The sequence below is a fragment of the Solenopsis invicta genome, chromosome 15, assembly GCF_016802725.1.
Source record: "Solenopsis invicta isolate M01_SB chromosome 15, UNIL_Sinv_3.0, whole genome shotgun sequence".
Classification (NCBI taxonomy): domain Eukaryota; kingdom Metazoa; phylum Arthropoda; class Insecta; order Hymenoptera; family Formicidae; genus Solenopsis; species Solenopsis invicta.
The window spans coordinates 1548647-1566915 of record NC_052678.1 but is presented as its reverse complement, the minus strand read 5'-3'; the positions used below and the strand labels follow the sequence as shown (position 1 = coordinate 1566915).

Genomic DNA, 18269 nt, shown 5'->3' with positions numbered 1-18269 from the left:
CATATTTTTCAAAGGACGATGTATATAACATTAAATATATAAAAACATTTTTATTTTATAAGAATTTGATTAAGAACATGTCATTACTTAAGAAAATTTTGTCTCAAATTGTAAAAATTTTACCTTAGAACATTTTACAATGGGTTGCATGGTAAATTTTATTAAGCATTTTGTAAAATGTCTTTCGTATATTTAAAAAATTCCCATCGTTACTCGTAATATTTAATAGGTTGTCAAGAGTTTCCGAAGCTTATCATCGTACGAGATAAAATTTGTTGCGGATTTTGTGGTAAAATATAATGAAAAATTCTGTTCATATATAACTATCAAGTAGCGACATATTGCGCCAGGCCATTTGCTAAAGCGACGAGCACTCCGGTAGGTAAACATACGTGCAATTGACAGCGTCGGTTTATCAGAACCTTAACATCGTTACGAGATAGTCGTACTTGTCACATGAAGTCATATGTACGTGTGTTCCGTTCAAAGTAAGATTAATAGAATGACACGTAGGAATCTTGGTGTTGCCGATCGTTGCAAAGTGTCTGTTGCTGAATGATTTGCATTTACCACTTAATTTTATCTGACCGTCATATATCGTACAGAACAGGGTATCGTTCTGCGATAACAGAGTTCTAGTCGCATTTTACGAACACAATGCGTAAATAAGTTCACTAGTGCTAAGCTAACCATCATTTTTTGTTTGTTTCTCATTCTATATCCTTGAAACTGTATTAACGTTACCGGCCGACAGATTCGTGCTTCCATATTGCACGAGCTGTGTAATTGCGAATAAATATTTAATATCCGCGCACATCGTTGCCGAGGTTTTCTCGTAATAACTGCCGTACTCGTGTGCCACGAAATATATTTCCGCAGAGAACGGTAACAGATACCGCGTACGGAATTAACGTTTTCTTCCGTATGCAAGATCGAGGTCGCTGTAAAAGAAAACTTTTGCCCAGTCGTCGTTCTAGGAAATTTTTATTCGCGCGTCGTTGATGGAATAAAAAGGTTGCGTACGAAGCCGCGATTCACGTAAATCAAATATCTCGTTACGCATCGCGTCGTTTGCGACCAGCGCGCACGTTAATTTCGCGAAGATAATCGCGATTCGATTACTCGATCGCGCGACGGTGATTATCGCGAAAACTACTTGGTGCACTCGCTCGTTAAATGCACGCTCGCAACGAGTATACCTGCTATTTCCACGTGTACGACCGCGTGTCGTAAGCCGTTTCTGCGTATGCGTAACAGCGTGTGCGTGTGCGTGTGCGGCGTGCTATATCGTTGACCGTAGTCCTCAGTGGCTCTCGTTTCTCGCGTCTCATTGCGACAGATCGGCCTACACGCTCGGCGAGACTTTCCGCGTAACGCCGCCGCGGCGAGTTCTTTGATGTCTCCGGATCGCGTGGTATAATCATTGTAATAGTTTGATAAGCACGCTTCCCCCATGGCCAGATGGTGGAGCGCGGATGGAGCTGCGTTATGACGCGGGACGTGCGAATAACATCGAGTCGCGAGCAGCTGATTATTTTAAATTGTTCTGCAACTTTAAATCCAATAATACTCTATAAATCACGTGAAGTGAAAAATCACTCGAAAAATTGCACAGACTCAATTTTCACTCTATAGGAGTGAATCTTTGCTCTTTAGAGTGACAAATTACTTGAAAAAATTGCACATACTGAGAGAATTACTTGGTGAGATCAACCAAAGTTTAGCTAAAATAGAGATCAAATAAATTTTATGGTTAATTATTAAATATGTAATTGTTTTGACTCAACAATTTGTAGCCTTAACCAAACAGTTATTTTGACTTAACAATTTGTAGCCTTAACCAAACAGTTATTTTCAACTAATTAACAAATGTTTCGTTAAATTTTGTACCAGTAAGTACAAAATTCATTTGACTACATTTAACTAAATTTTGGTTGATTTCACCAAAATATTTCTCTCAGTGCGGACTTTTTGGAGTGACGTTTTATTCCACGAGAATTTTATTTTGCGACTAGCTTTTCTAATGAATACATATATAGACAAATAAGTAGTCACAGCTCAATGTAGAAAAGATCAATAATCAGCTTTTAAATTACATGTAAATAATATAATTAAAATTGATTCTCAAATCATGAAACTAACAATATAAGAATAAATTATTCATGCATGATGTTTTGAACTTGTCCTTTTTCGGCATCATGCGTTAACAGTTTAACTATGACAAATTACGTCTGTCACTTTAAATGAAAAAATATATCGTAACGCTATTCGGACAATGTCCAAGTATTAAAAGCTTTCCAATCATAGTCAAGACGTTTATCTAAATTAATGTTTATCTCTAAACTAGGCGCTATAAATAAATCTTTTCCCAAACATTCACAGTCTGTTATGAAATTCATTATCTTCTTCTAATAGTTAGAGATTGGGTCACACATCGTTCTTGTTGTTGTAGAGCGATGTTTTGTCTATCTTTTGGTTTTTTCATTATGTTACTCGTTAATAGGATGTCACGATATAATTGTGATTGGTCATTATTAAAATAGATGTGACCAATGGACAGTGAGTGAACTTTAAATTGCTATTAAAACCAATGGTCTCAACAATATTGGAACTACCAACTTCTTCACACAATAAACATTGAGAAACTACTCTTTTCTAACGAATATTTCAAGTCTTCACTATCGAAATAATAATTTGTAAATTACAAGTGTTGGTAAGAAGTTTCTCGCACATTGAGTAAATATTTAAAACGAAAATAAAGAATTCTCATTTATATATTCTTCATTCACTTCCTCCTTATATTTGTTTTTTTATTATTTTTATATTTAGATTTCGCATTTTTGTATTGCGCTCTCTCTCTCTCTCTCTCTCTCTCTCTAGCTTTACAGTCCGATTTATCATCGTAATAAACCGTTTTGTTAATTGAGGAAAAACTCGGTACGAATGAAAATTAATATGCCCTTCTCGCCACGGTGGAGCGCGGGTGAAAGTTAAAGATCGGTTAGGTAGAACCTCTAGAGGAGATTAGAATGGAAATGCACTTTCTTGTTGCCAGCGAACACTCACACTTGGGGTGGTATGTACGGTTCTGTACGGTTCGCGGCTCCACGGCGCGGCGGTTGTTTTATTCACCGTGGAACCCGGCAACGGTCGGCGCGCGAGCGGTGCAACCATGCGATTTTCCGTGTATCGCTCGGCCAGAGCGCGTAGCCTGCAATTATCGTGTGAACGAGGCCGAGCCTCGCCGATGGCTTTGTTTCGTACTCTAATAGCGACTTTTTCGAGATTCCGCGAAGCGCGCGCGAGAGTCATCCGCAACGGTCGTAAATCGAGTGAAGCTGATTTCGTAAAAAGATATCAAGCGAAGAGTGAAAGAGAGAGAGAGAGAGAGAGAGAAGAAGAAAAAGAAGAGGAAGAAAAGAGCTGCTGTCGAAGAATATTGTTTCATTTTTTATAACCGTATTGTAGAGATGTGCGAATTGAATATTTGTGAGGTCGAATTGAATCAAATCTTTTATAACATGTTCGAATCGAATCAAATCGTATTTCTTTTATTATGAATATAAATCGAATTCGAATCCAATTTTTCCGGATTTACATACTAATTTAATAAAATATTTGCAATGACGTTGCGTATCGTTTTTTTTTTTTTTTTAATAGACGAGAAAATTAATCGCAAGATTTTTAGAAAATAATTACACAAAATGATATGTTAAGTAAAAATTTCTAATAGACAATATGCTACAGCCAATAAGTGTATTATACTGAAAAATAAACATTGAATAGAAATTGTACAAATTATAATTAATATTACTATCGAAGTGATAATACTTTATTAGAAAAATATAATGGAGTAATTTTTTTTCAAATTTTTTTCTATAGTCATGATACAAACCTGTGAAATGTTGAAACAAATTTATGAAGATAACTGTTTATCGTGTAGACAAATTTTTGAATAGTTTATACAATTTAGAAATGTTCTGGAAATCGACAAGCAATCAGGATAATACAATAATTGGTACACGCTGATTCAAGATTGATCGCGTGAAAGATACAAATAAAACAATCAAAATAGGCAATCAATTTGAAATTGAATCATTGATGATTCGAGATTTTTGGACTAATTAAATTCGAAACTTTCAGATTCCAAAAAAATTGAATTTGAACTATTCGCATACTTCTGATGGATGAGAAAACTAATCGCAAGAATTTTAGAAAATAATTGATGATATACTAAGTAAAAATTTATATATTAATATTGGACCGGAACAAAGAAAAAGCTTGTAGCATTTTTTTTAAATGAAATTAAAAGACACGCATAGATTTATTCCACGTATATGCTATTTTATTCCACTTTTGCCATTCTTTGAGGCAGCTTCGTGATTCCATCCTCCTAGAACTTTCTGAGTGATGAACTGGACTAGGTTTTTACAGGCTTTCAGGAAATTGAAGTTCTTCCCATTAAGAGAATTCTGTAGGGACCGGAATAAGTCGTAATACCACTGGAAGAAGCAAGGTCAGATGAATATGGCAGGTAATGTAGGACATCTCAGACAGGCTGCATCAATTTCTGCCGGATTTACAAAGAGACGTGAGGTCTGGCGTTGTCCTGATGGAAGATGACATTCTTCCGGTTGGCTAATTTTGAACGTTCTTTATCGATTGCTACCTTTGATCGGTCCAATTGGGAATAGAAACTTGTCCGAATTCATTCCTGTCTGTTCGGCGGGAACTCGTAATACACGACGCCCTTCTAATCTCAGAAGGTGATACACAGCATCATCTTTTTCAGATACAGACTAGCTTTTAGAGTGATTAATGGTGGATTAACCCATTTCGTTTTCCTCGGAATCTTTTTTACATTCTTGCGAACGATCCATTTTTTATCGCCCATGATCATCTCATAGATCGTTTGAACATCGAATCTCTGATGGAAATGCCATTAAAGTGTTTTCCTTTAAATCGTGAGGCTCCCACACATCGCAGCGATTCGTGTATCCGAGTGTCTCCGAATTCTGTACAACGCTCACATGAGATAAGTACCAGTAAAGTATCTCTGCGATGTCTCGTGTCACGTACATACGTGGATTATTTTTAATTTTCGTTACAATTTGGTCATAATCGACGACTGCTTGAACGTTCTCGGTCATCCAGATTAAAATCGTCACTTCTGAATCGAGCGAACCACAATACGAATAGTATTTTCAACTACGATACCATCTCCAACGCATATATCTTTTTTACTGTTTGTACATTGTTTTCTTCTTTTCGAAAATAAAAGAAGATCGAATGACGAAAATGCATTTTGTTATTCATCATTTTCATCTTTAACATAAACACACTTAAAAGTCACAAATCCACGTACAAATCGCAGAGAAAGACGCGTTGGAATGTCACCTTCCAGAATATGTATTGTATTGTCCCCACTTTTTACCATAGGAGCATGATTTACCGACCGATACATATTTCTAACATATTATTATATTAGAAATTACAAATGCGTGCTCCTATGGTAAAAAGTGCGGACATTCATTAATAATCACCCTGTATATGTCATATGTTTCAGCCACGTGAAACAAATTTACGTATTCAAACGCGTGTTCACTTATTGAAAAATGCTACGAACTTTTGTTTTGAATAGATACTAGACAAGTGAGGTATTATCTGCATGAGCATTGAATACATATCGTACAAATTTTAATTTCATTATTGTAGTAATAGTTTACTATAATAATAATTAAGTTAATTTATTCGGAAAATATAATGAAACAATTTCAAACTTTGTTCCAATTTCTGTAAAATGATACAAACCTATGAAAAAATTAACGAAGATGGTTATCTATCGTACACACAATTTATAAAATTTAGAAACGATTCTTTTGGAAATTGATTTGGAAACAATCAGACACAAGAATTGGTACGCGCTGATACAAGTTTGCGCGGGAGATATAAATAGAACAATCAAAATAGACGATCGATTCGAAAGCGAATCGTCGATGATTTGAAATTTTCGAACTATTCGAATTCAAACCTTTCGGATTTGAAATCGAATAGAATCAAATCCACTGTGATTCGATTTAAATTCGAATTATCTTCACTCTAATAGGTGAAAAAATTAATCGCAGGAATTTTAGAAAATAATTATCACAAATGGTGTGCTGAGTATATATTTATAATAAATACTACATAACTAGTGCGATACGTATTGTATAAATTACAATGTTGCTATTGAAGTGTACATACTTTAATGCATTTTTTTTCAAATTTGTTTTAAATTTTATAAAATTGGTATACCTATAAAATGTAGAAAAAAAATTAACGAAGACGATTATTTATTACGTACACAAATTTTTGAATAATTTATAAGATTTAAAAATGATGTCTTTGGAAGTCTATAGATAAACTATCAGGCAAAAGAATTGGCACACGCTAATACAAGATCGCGCGGGAGATATAAATGGAACAATCCGAATAGACGTTTGATTCGAAATATAATAGAATTGATGATTCGAAACTATCTCGAACTATTCTAATTCGAATCTTTGAGATTCGATAATGAATCCACTGTGATTCGATTGGATTCGTTTCAACCTATTCGCGCACCGATATTACGTTATAATCCGTACCGTTAAGCTTTTCACAAAACGAAGGAACAATTACCGGCGGGAAAGTGGAACGACATTAATGTATATTTTGTTTCCTCGAAAGCGCTGCGCACTCACTCTATTACACGGACTCGCCGTTTACTCAGGACTCGTACCTCGAGTGCTTCCTGCTGAAATGCGTGGAGTGCCATAAGCGCCGGCACTCCTTCAGCTATCGACAATGGATATTGTTGAAAGAAGATATTGCGATAAGTGCTTCGGGCGTGCATAGATATAAACATGCGCAAATATCAATACTTTCATTCGACTAACAATAAGCATTTTTTCAAAGGCAGCTCTCCAAACGCCTAGAGAACGCGGGATTTCCCGAAACTGCGACGTCGACTATCTAATGCGCCTTTAGCACGATTTCTCCTCGCTTCAATTATACCAGCGTTTATTGCTTCTCGTCACGAGCCATCGCGTCCGATTTTTCTTTTTCGGCCCGTCCGCGCCGCGCCGCGCGCAATAGCCGTGCGAACGAGGTCGCGGACTTACTTGGTAGCCTTCGATGCCCCGCAATCGCTGATGCATCGACTCTGCTACCGAGATAACGAGCGCGGGATAAAGGCACGGGATGCACTCTTTAATACCCATCGCAATTATATCCTGCACTTAAGGCAGATTCCAGTTTGCCGGTTGGAAAGATTGCTTTGTAAAAAATTGACGAGGTCACACCGCCGAATCGAAATCACTCTCCTACCTCGGAGAACCTCCTCTCCGCCTGGCGAACGCGTTAAATGCCGTCGCGAAGCTGCGTCCTAACGTAATGCAGGTTTCCACGACCCTTGGAACTAGTTGCGCGTTACACGCAAACTTTCGTTCAGGCGCGCTCTATAAAAGATACGATCGATGAAATGACGTGTGCGGTATACCCTAGCAGCAGACCTATAGATAGTAAATACCTTATATCACTGCTTTATCATATTTTTTTGGTGACTCAAACTCGGAAATTCCCATCTTCTTTCTTTCGTCGCGTGATACAATAATTTTAATAGGAGAAAGATTAGATAGATAGATAGATACAGATAGATAGAGGAGGGGGGCGGGGGGGGAACTTTTATATTGAGAAAAATCTTCCATACGCAAAACGATGATGATCGGTTGGTTCAATAACCGGCAATGATTTACGTCACGTTATATTCCACGGCTTCCACGTGCCTTTTTTCACAATAATGTTTATTGTCGCAAATAATATCTCGCTGTTCAATTATCTCCTTCGTGAAAGTTGAAGGAACGCCTCGGCGAGGAACGGCGTTTGCAGTCAATCATGTACTCTCAAGTAGATTATAGTGAAGAAAAATATGTTTTCGTGAACGCGTCTTTCGTTTGCGAGAAGTTTCCGTCAAGCGTTTGCTCAGATTATCGATTTTGTTATGTCACGTAAAGAAATGCGAGATAACGGCAATGCATGTCCCGCCGTAATATCACGACTGGAAATGACGAGAAAAAAGTGTATTATTATTTTTACATGTGATCGCAGCATTCTAAATTTTCTAAATTTTCGAGAAACTGAAGCGCAATATTGCAAAATTGCACGCGTAAATTCGTAACATGGTAATTATAATAAGACATGGTTAAAATAAATTATAATTACAATAAAAATAGTTTTATTATAATTACGTAAATTAATTTATACGCGCAATTACACATACTAATTTACAAGTTTACGTGTTAATTCCGCGGGATAAGAAAAAAAAAGGATTCGCGTTGTTTGAATTCTCGGTACGAATGATGCAAGCAGACGGAGCAAGATCGCAAGGGGACTTTCAGCTGTCCGTGATACGAGATCAAAGAGCGTATTGAATATTTTTTTCTAATCTTTTTTTAATACGCGTAAAAAAAAAACACGTAACGCATGCAGGAGGAAGATAAAAATGGGCACATGTGTAGGAAATAATTATTGCTGCCGAGGTTATCGCAGCTCGAGACTTTCGGATTCGATAAGGGAATTCCACAGTTTCTTAACCCGTATACATATCATATGCGTCTACAGCGTGCTCCGCAAGTGGAGCATCAGCGTAAGAAGTCGCGATAAGCAACGTAATGATTGCATCCGGTACACTTCTTCCTTCTCCGCGAAACTATCTGCCGACGACTTATTTTACTTTCGAATATGATACGGTATTGCGACATCTCGCCGATTGCCCGATCGCGCGTAACAACGACACTTTTTGCACTTGCAAATCAGTAGGGTCACTCGGACAGCGGTTTATAGAGTTCGGGCCCGGTCGCACATATATTATTGTTGTGGAATGGGCGTGATAGAATATGTAATATATAGGTCTGCATAAACTTAATCACCGATATATACGCGCTACGTCATACTTCTTTTCTCTGTTTCATCTATTACCTCACCTTCCATTATATTCCGCTCGAAATAAAGGAGTGCGAATAGTTCGTATTAGAATTAAATCGAACTGCAATCGATTTAATTTGAACTAGAATTCAAATAGCTCGAGAATTTCGAATCATTGATAATTCGTTATTAATTCGTAAATCGATCGCTCATTTTGATAGTGTTTATTTATATCTCTTACGCGAGTAATTTTGCGTCAGCGCATACCATTTCTCGTGACCGTTTGCCGGAAAACTTTCCATTTCTTATAAATTTGTGCACGCGATAGACAATCGAAATTGTTTTAAATTTTCATAGACTTGTATTACGATTCTATGGAATTTAAAACGAATCTTGAAATAGCTCCATTATGTTTTCTTAGTAAAGTGTATTAAAATACATACTATTCTGTAATAACATTGTAATTTGTATCCAATAATTATATGAAATGTAGACATTTAGTGAACATGCAATTTAAAAACGCTACTAATAATTTACATTAAAAAAAATAATAAAAAAATTAAATCTGCTATTTTTCAGACTATACATGTATAAAACCTTATTTACATAAGCATTTATTAATACAGTACCTGCACTTATTAGCTAGTATTTATTATAAAGTACATAAATTTGTTTTCACTTAGCACATCATTTTTGTGATTATTTCTTTTTTAAATTCTTGCGGTGATTCGTTTTTTCATTTATTTAAAAACAGATTTGCGTTGCTGAAAATTTTAAACTTTATTGCATTTAAATTAGCATTTAAATCTGGAAAAATTGGATTCAACTCCGATTCGTATTTGAATCGAAGAGATTCGTGAACATTTCAGATTCGATTTAATTCGATTTCAAACGTGTTGCCGAAGAGTCTATTTGATTTGATTCGATTCGATTTGAACGAATGTATGATTCGCATACCTCCAGCTCGGAATGACCTCTCTTTTTCTCGCGCGATTTCCCGCACGCATGCATGAATTAATTAATTAAGGAGAATTATTCAAAGCATAATTCGCCTCTTGGATCTAGAGTGTGACGTAAGGTTGTGTCGAAGCGATGTGTGTCGCGGCGGCCTTGAATTTTCATCGCGTGCCAAGATTACGCTCTCTGGCGAGCCTCGTCGATCAATTATACACCTGCCATTCGCTTCAATCCGATGCATAGTTTTTGTCCAATTGCAACGAGCTCGCTCTTAACGTTCGCATTAACTTTATATTCTTATAAAAGAGGAATATTTTTACATAGTTGCTTTTGGCACTTGTCACACGATCGTTGATACGGATTCAAGCCTCAAGTTTGCGTCTCCGTTTTACTAATTAGATAAGGCCGCATTAAATTCTCGGATTTAGTCGCAAATTGTTACGTTGTACGCGCGTCCAAGTGCCCTGACAGGCACAAAATGCGTCGATTCTTGTTCAGGCGTAGCGCGCGATAATCTAGAGGTAATGCAAGACTGTTTACTAAAGTTAGAATTGAGGTTGCACTCGGGATAGCTGTAACTTTCTCTAATCCACATTTCTACAGGGAGATATATTGTTGTTCTGTTCTCTTTTCCCAGCATTATACGGTAATTTGCATAGCGCACAATTTTCGAAAGGAACATTATAATTTCGACGTAATGTACATCTTTTTTCACTACAATTATTGGAAAAATACAGAGCCGTTTATTATATAAGGTACTTGCGTCAAACAAAAGCCGCTTAATTTAATTTATTTTTCAAAAACGCTATTTAGGAATATATTGAAATAAACCAAGTGAGAATAAAATCTTTACTTCAATCATTCATAAAAATAAAATATACCTTTCATATAGAATATTTGTAAATAAACAAAAAAAAAATTTTTTTTAAACTTTGACATTAGATTACATACTCATGAATATAATAAGCCCGAATAAACAATAAATTGTTAATAATAAAGGAATTAAACATTTCTAAATTATTTTTTGAATAATCATCAATGTACTTATAAAAACGAAATCCCTAAGGTTTACTGTATTGTGAAACATGATCCATTTGGTCTTTAATTAACTTTTTAATCTTTGGAAATTTATAGCCGTTAGGTCTTAGCTTCTCAAAAGTTTTTTAAAAGCATTATTGAAAATTATAAAATTTTGTTCTAGTGTAAGCCTCACAGATAACAGTGTTATAGTACAAATAAATCTTATTTAATGAATACATTGTTTCTAAAAAAACTTTTAAGAATATTTGTCCCAAAAAATTAATGTATATATTTATTTTCTTTAGAGTTAAGAAATTATAAGTAATATTACCATACTTCAATAAAAAATAAAATAATGTGTTCTTAATAAAATTTGTAACAAATTTATAAAAAATTGCCTCATACACCCGTTTCGTTACAAGTTTACACTAAGCAGTCGTTATCGGTTTTAATTTCCCAGTCCCTGTTTAACTTCTTATATTACTTATGTATACTGATACATTTTTTAAGCGTGTACTCTAAAGTGTGTTTTTAAATGGTAAATTCAAAAGTGAGTCTTACAATAGCGCCGAGTCCTACTCGACTCAAGTGTTTTAACTATTATATTGCCTAATTTCTCAAGAAACCGAGTACTTATCTTGATTTTTGATCTTTGTTCATCAGATGTCGACCTGCAGACTCAGATCGACGCCTCGCTGGCGATGCCGGCCACCTATCAGACCCTTTGCGCACGTGCTCACTTGGCTCAGCAGTGTTGCGGCCTGGCGCGAGAGCAGACGAGAATCTGCGAGAGGCTGGTTCACGATCAGCATCTTCAACAGCAGGGCTGGGCCGCGGTGGTCGCCAATCTCGAGGACATAACGCACATGTTTCAAACACGAGCCGAGCAGTTCCAGCAGGCCTTCGTCGCGTACCTCGCCGAAAGACAGCAACACATGAAGCTCCTCGATAAGTACGTGTCTCTCAATTTTTTTTGATCCGTAAATATCGCGGAATTCTTTTTTTTTCCATCCTTTTAGTAACGATTATTGAATTACACAGTAGACGATAAATTTCTTGCAAGAACTTGCTACTGTGTAATTTAATGAAAAAAAAAGAAAAGACAGTGAGAATTTCGGAGAATTACAGAGTGATCTGTCACTTTTACTTGCACATTAGTTGCATAAGTTGATCAATAATTTATGATTTCGACAATTTAATTGGCGAAATTGCTTCGAACGATATGGCGATATAATTAATGATAGCCAAGGACCGGTTCTCTTTTGCAGATCACGCTGATCGCAGGTACGATGGAATAATACTGAGAGCATAGATTAGGCGACTTATTGTTAGGATGCATTACGGGATATTAAACAAGTTTTTCACAATGTATACAAGCCAGTGTAACAGTTACCATAAACGTATAGCATAATGCTACGCTCAATAATTACTTTAATTACAATGGGATATAATTACCATTGAATCACATTTAATTATCGCGGCTTTGATTACCATGTTTAATCGTCGCCGCTTCAATTACCATTGGTTATATTAATGAGTAATTACACGTCGGCAGTGCTAATTTCATCTAAAGATATGCGCATCAAAGTTTACAGCACAATATTTATCAAATATAAACATTTGATATCTTAATTTGTAGTAAATATCGATTCTTTTTTAATTGGTGATCGAAAGAGAGTAGGGTAACATTAAAATCTTTCATGCTATTAAATAGAGAAGCCGTGTACAAAGAAGTGAATGGAAATTTTATTACAGTTTCAGTGCCGATCTTGGTACTCTGGCGAAAATTCCAATTTTGCCGGCTTTGAGAGCCCAAGCCGAAGGCTTGTTAAGTCCGGACGATCAACCGAGTCAAACCTCCGAAAGCACGTCGGAGGACAGTGGGGAGGTGCTGAGTCTGCTACGATGGATCTCTGCGAAAGACAATCAGAGCAGCCTGGAACAAGTGGCGGAGCAATGCTCGCGCGGCCTGGAGCAGTTCGATGAACGATTGATGCAGGCCTTGAAGGCGGAAGTGAACGCGGCCATCGATAATGCTAACAAGCAGGATATGAAGGAGATCAAGGGCCTAGGTGAGAGGCTGTTTGCCCTGGAACAGCTAATGGTGCAGACCAAGAGGCTCGTTCACGAGCAGGGCGAGCTTGCTCAAGGTTTCTTGCAGAATCAGAATCGCGCGAGCAATTTGGGCGACGCGAGCGTCCTGCCAGATCTTTGCAATTCTCACCGGCGGCAATTGCTCGTCATGTTGCAAAATCACAACCAGTTACGTGACATCCGCCGCAGATGCACGAAGGCGAAGGAGGAGCTTTCGGTGAACATCTATCATCGCCTGAAGTGGATCATGTACGTGGAGAACAAGATGGTGGAAGTGGGCAACAAACTCATCATATATCACGAGAGCCTGAAGCGTTTGCGACGGCATCTGGAGGTGCTCCAACAGATCCACTTGGCTCCGCAAATGTATATAAGTGCCGTGGTTGAGGTTGTTAGGAGGCGCACCTTTTCGCAAGCGTTCCTCGTGTGGGCGAGCAATCTGGCATGTCAGCTTTTGACTGTTCACAGCGAAGAATTGGCGCGTAGGCGAGAGTTTCAGAGCAAATTCGACGGTCATTTTTTGAATACCCTCTTCCCAGGTCTGGAGGACACGCCACCGCCCTTCGCAACGCAAGCACCTTCCGTTTTCGACAACGGGCTACCCAAGGTGAGATTCACCAGCAATTTTGTTAAATCATTGAGATATACATATACATTTGCGCATAATATATTTTTATTATTTTATTATAGTTGACCGCGGACGATATGGAGTCATTGAGATCGCAACTTCCGGATTTGGCGCTTACGATTTCTACGCCGGATTTGAGCAGTATCACACAATTCTTCTTAGCCAAGAGCTTTACCGAAGGCAGTACCGACGGCACGAAGGATAAGGATACCACATCGGTGAGCACAGATATTCCTACGAAGGAACAAGAACGCACTAGAGCGCCGTTGTTGTCCGACAGGTGAGTTCTCGATAACACGCCATTGTGACATCGCTCGTAAAAATGAATTACGCAAACTGTGAACATGACATGCTTATTGTTTTTTCAGAGGCGACTTCGAATCCGAAACTGATACAGAGGAGTTCGAGAAGATCGGTCAAGCCGGCGTGGACGTGACTAAGCCCGGCGCATTCGACGGGACAAAACAGAAGCGGCAGAAGCAATTGGAGGTTGGTGCCTCTCGAAGCGTGTCCCCCGCTTCTTCGACCTCGACTAACGTCTCCCCACTAAACTCGAAAGTCGCGGACTTAACTACGCGTTCGTCCACGTCAAGCGAACCCGGCTCTTTCCAATTTCCTAGTCTATCCACCACGAGCGAGCGTCCGGTGCAACTAAGTCCGCTGACCGAGTGCGTGGAGAATGGCGCGGCCGATTCTTCCAGTTGCTTGCTTCGCAGCGGCGCGAACTACCGTGACGCCCTGCCGCTCGAGGAGCAACATTCCTTGAGTCCAAACCCTTCCTCCTTGCCACCGTCCTCTGTCATGTGCGACGGCCAGCAACAGCAACACCAGCATCCGCTGTCCGGTAGCGGTGGTAGCAGTCCCTCCGTCGGCGTGGGTGCTACCGACTTCATGGGTACCGAGTTTTACATGGACGAATCCTTGCCGAGCAGCCTCAGTGAGCATCCCGCCGACGGCCAGCATCAGGCTATCGTGTCCCTCCTTCAGGTACTGGACGACTTACAGCTCGCTAACAGACAACTATCGTAGTCGTAGCCGTAAAACGTTCCGTAAAGTACCGCCTTTGTCATTATCCACCGTTTTTCGAAATTAATATGTTAAAGCATACAACTTTTTCTCTCTTTCTTTTCTTTTTGTTTTATTCTTCCCTGTCACTGCCCCTCGCATCGAAATGTCGAAAGTATTGCTCGGTATTCAAGTCAAGTGGACTAATAGTTGATTCGTTTTTCTTCTTTACATGGTTTTTAGGTACGTTTTTAGGTACGTTTTTAGGTACTTTAATTATTTTAGGTGCGTTGTTATCTTTATACTCGTTAGTGAGCTATTAGAATTGACTATAAGTAAATTAGAACTCGTGAGACGTGGGTATGTATTAATGCTTGACTTATGTTCCGCTCGAACTAATCGAATCGAATCTTTTGTACTTCCTAATTTTTGTACTGCTTGCATAAATACAGTAGCAATAATAGACGCGCGCGCGTATATATATATGCGTGCATCTTGATTTTTTACAGGATAGCTGGCGTCGCACTCGTTTCCCAATCCTTCGTGCCACACGTCCCCATTCAGAAACCCATTGAACTCATCCACACGATTGTTTTTACAAAAACATACGTTTTAAATTGAAACAGTTGCAATATTGCATACCGATACAAATTGGCTATTCGTGATTAAAAATTAATGACGAGAGTGGAGTTTTTCCTAATTAATCTCTTTGACGAATTCTCCTTGCCTTCACAGAGCCGAGGACAATCCGTCGAATAAAATATAATTTCGAGATGTTCATTGAAATAACTTTGTGCTCTCCTTTCAGGAGAATCTCGGTAACACGCGCGAGGAAGTGGAGAGGTTGCGAACTATCCTGAGGACCATGAAAGCGATCGTATGCGAGGAGCTCAGCTCCGTGCGAAGTGAATTGGTGATTCTGCGAGATCAGTCTAACGAGGACAAGAGTGGCATTGTCGAGATGACGGAGCGCGTACGAGTGGCGTTGTCTTTGCATTCGCGCGAGTACGACCGGCGTCTTCAAGAACGTGAGCAGGAACTGACGATCGAGCACGAGTACAAAATAGCAGATGTTAAGAAGCTGTTGCAGAGTCGTGAGGAAGAGATCTGCACGCTCAAGCGTAATCTCTTGGAAAAAGAGACCGAATTGGCGGAACACGAGCGACTGGTGTCTACGATGCATCAAAAGTTGGATGACGAGCAGATCCAGAGCAGAAACTTGCAAACTCGTCTACACCAAGAACTCGAAGAGTACTCATTAATACTGAAGGAAGAGCGCATTGAGAGAGAGGAGGAAATAAAGAAAACAAATGATGAGAGATTCCTCGAGATCACTTCTTTGACGAATTCATTGACGCAATGTCAGAAGCGAATTCAAGAATTGGAGAAGAATCTGGCCACTGCGCGCAATGATCAGGAAAGAATGGTGAAAGAGGCGACCGATAAATTGCAGTTGGAATATAAAACGGAGTTGGAAACTATTAGAAGTCGCTTCAAACTTATGACCGCTTCTACCATGGAAAGAAGTCCCAGCGATTCTAGTTTAGAGAAGATTGAAGTAAGTAACTTGCCAATATGTTTATTCCTTTGTTATTGAAAATGCAGATTGAAATATTAAATACTTTATTTCTTTTAGCGAACAGACGTTATCGAGCTCGTGAATCACGAGGCGATTCTGGCGCAAGCAAGGGAAGATATGAAAATCGAGAACGCCATGGCAGTTCGTACTGCCATTGAAAAGGAAAGGGCCGATTGCATGGCAAAATTGGATAATGAATTAAGAGTGGCAAAGGAAGTAGTCGAAGAGAAAAATAGGGAAATTGAAATGTACAGAATGAGAACAGCCGCGCTGATGGAACAGGGCAAAAATTACAAGAGTATGATAGATCGATTAATTGAAGAATTTGAACTGAAATCGGAGGTGCAGCAAACCTTGATGGAGAAGGTATTGTATTATATATTACATCTGGACATGTATTCAATGCAACAGCAATAATCTATACATGCATATGTATACATTTTTAAATCGATTATTGTACAAAGTGTTTATTATCAGGAAAACCTGGAATTTATTTTTTATTCTAAAAAATTATGGATTTTCATGAGACTAATATCCAATAAATTTCAGGCTTTATTAGTTTTTTCTGGTAGTGAACACTTTATTTTTAAATTTAAATTCTATCTATTTCTGACAAAATTATTTCTTTAATTATTTTTTTTTGATAATGCAAAATTGATTAACAATAAATATGCCGTACACAATCGCGTATATTCTCTTATGGTTCGCGAATTTTTATTAAAAAGTTAATAACAATAGAAGATACATCGTTTTAAATTAGCGTTGTGTTTAATCACCTTTTGAATTCTTTTGCCGTGTTATTATATGCCATATTTCAATCATATTATTTTTTTTATCTTTCCAAATTTTTTTTTTGAAATTTAATATTCAAAACTCAAATGATTTTTATTTGCGATTGTTTGATTGAGGAGCATTAAAATGTATAATCAAACAATTTTAATTTAAGTCTATAATTAAAAAATGTTTAATCTTATTGAGAATTTTTGAATAGAACTTAGAAAAAATCTGGGAATTTTCTTATCAAATTTGAAAATAATTAGAATAATTACACATTTTTTATCTGTTTTTACATTCTTCTCTACTCTTAGACACAGATGAAAAATCTTGAAGCGGACAAAGCGTGGCCGAAGAGCAAAGAAACTGTAGAAAAAGTAATGCGAACGGTCTTAGAGCAGAACGAAGATATTGCGTATCCCTTAGAATCTGGAATATGCAAAGACTTAAGTTACGACCGATTGGATGCCGGTCAAATTGATCTGGAGGACTTCAAGGAAAGCGAAAAGTATGAAGTTGAGGTTTCGGAATCGAAAAAAGTACGATTGGAGGCTGACGACGATGATCTGGCTCGGCTATCGAGGCGACTTGAATCTCTTGAAAATGACAATAAGAGGCTGTCCTGCGAGCTGAATTCGATACGCGCGAGTAAAGTGGCAGCTGAGGCAAAAGTGGAGGCATTAATGACGGATAAAATTCGTTTGGAGATCGAGTTGCTGAAGGAGCGAACCAAGAGGACATTCGGTATTGACTCGGTATCCCTGGAAAGCCGTGAAAAGGATATGAACGCGTCGGTCGCAGTGGTTTCGGACTCAAATTCGAGTCGAGACGCGGCCACGAGTCCAGAGCCGAGTCGACGATCATCTTCCAAATCGATATGCTTCCACCCCTCTCTTTCCTCATGCATACACAAGAAAGTCGCGGAAAAAGTAACAAAGATGGTGCAGCAAGGAATTGTCACCATCACTAGTTGCAATCCAGGCGATGTTGTGCTTGTAGTCTGGGACGCTGTACACGGCAACTATGCGGTGTACCAGGAATCCTCGACTTTTTATTTTCTTCATTCGGACTACGTAGATGCACTGGACGTAGGGATGAATCCGAGTGGTTCCCGGAAGTGCGTCCTCGCTGAAGTAATCGACAAGGAATACTGTCATGCGAGAAAGGTAAGTCTGTTGTTGAGTTTAATTATTACAGAATATAATGTTGTATTACGATATTAAACAGTGTATTACTCATTACAACGAAAAATAAAATATAATTTTGTTG

The 18269-nt window shown here is 38.2% G+C and overlaps 1 protein-coding gene across 2 annotated transcripts in view; it reads left to right on the top strand.

Annotated features, from left to right (window-relative positions):
• Nucleotides 1–18269, top strand: part of LOC105201712 (RB1-inducible coiled-coil protein 1) — a 51565-nt gene that overhangs the window by 29370 nt on the left and 3926 nt on the right. Inside the window, exons 3-9 of one of the 2 annotated variants that reach the window (XM_011169866.3) lie at nucleotides 11584–11872; nucleotides 12676–13621; nucleotides 13705–13922; nucleotides 14011–14629; nucleotides 15456–16205; nucleotides 16284–16592; nucleotides 17315–18166. In XM_011169866.3, the coding sequence (XP_011168168.1) occupies nucleotides 11584–11872; nucleotides 12676–13621; nucleotides 13705–13922; nucleotides 14011–14629; nucleotides 15456–16205; nucleotides 16284–16592; nucleotides 17315–18166 (3983 nt within the window). The remainder of the gene's footprint in view (nucleotides 1–11583; nucleotides 11873–12675; nucleotides 13622–13704; nucleotides 13923–14010; nucleotides 14630–15455; nucleotides 16206–16283; nucleotides 16593–17314; nucleotides 18167–18269) is intronic. The other variant, XM_011169867.3, reaches the window with a different exon arrangement.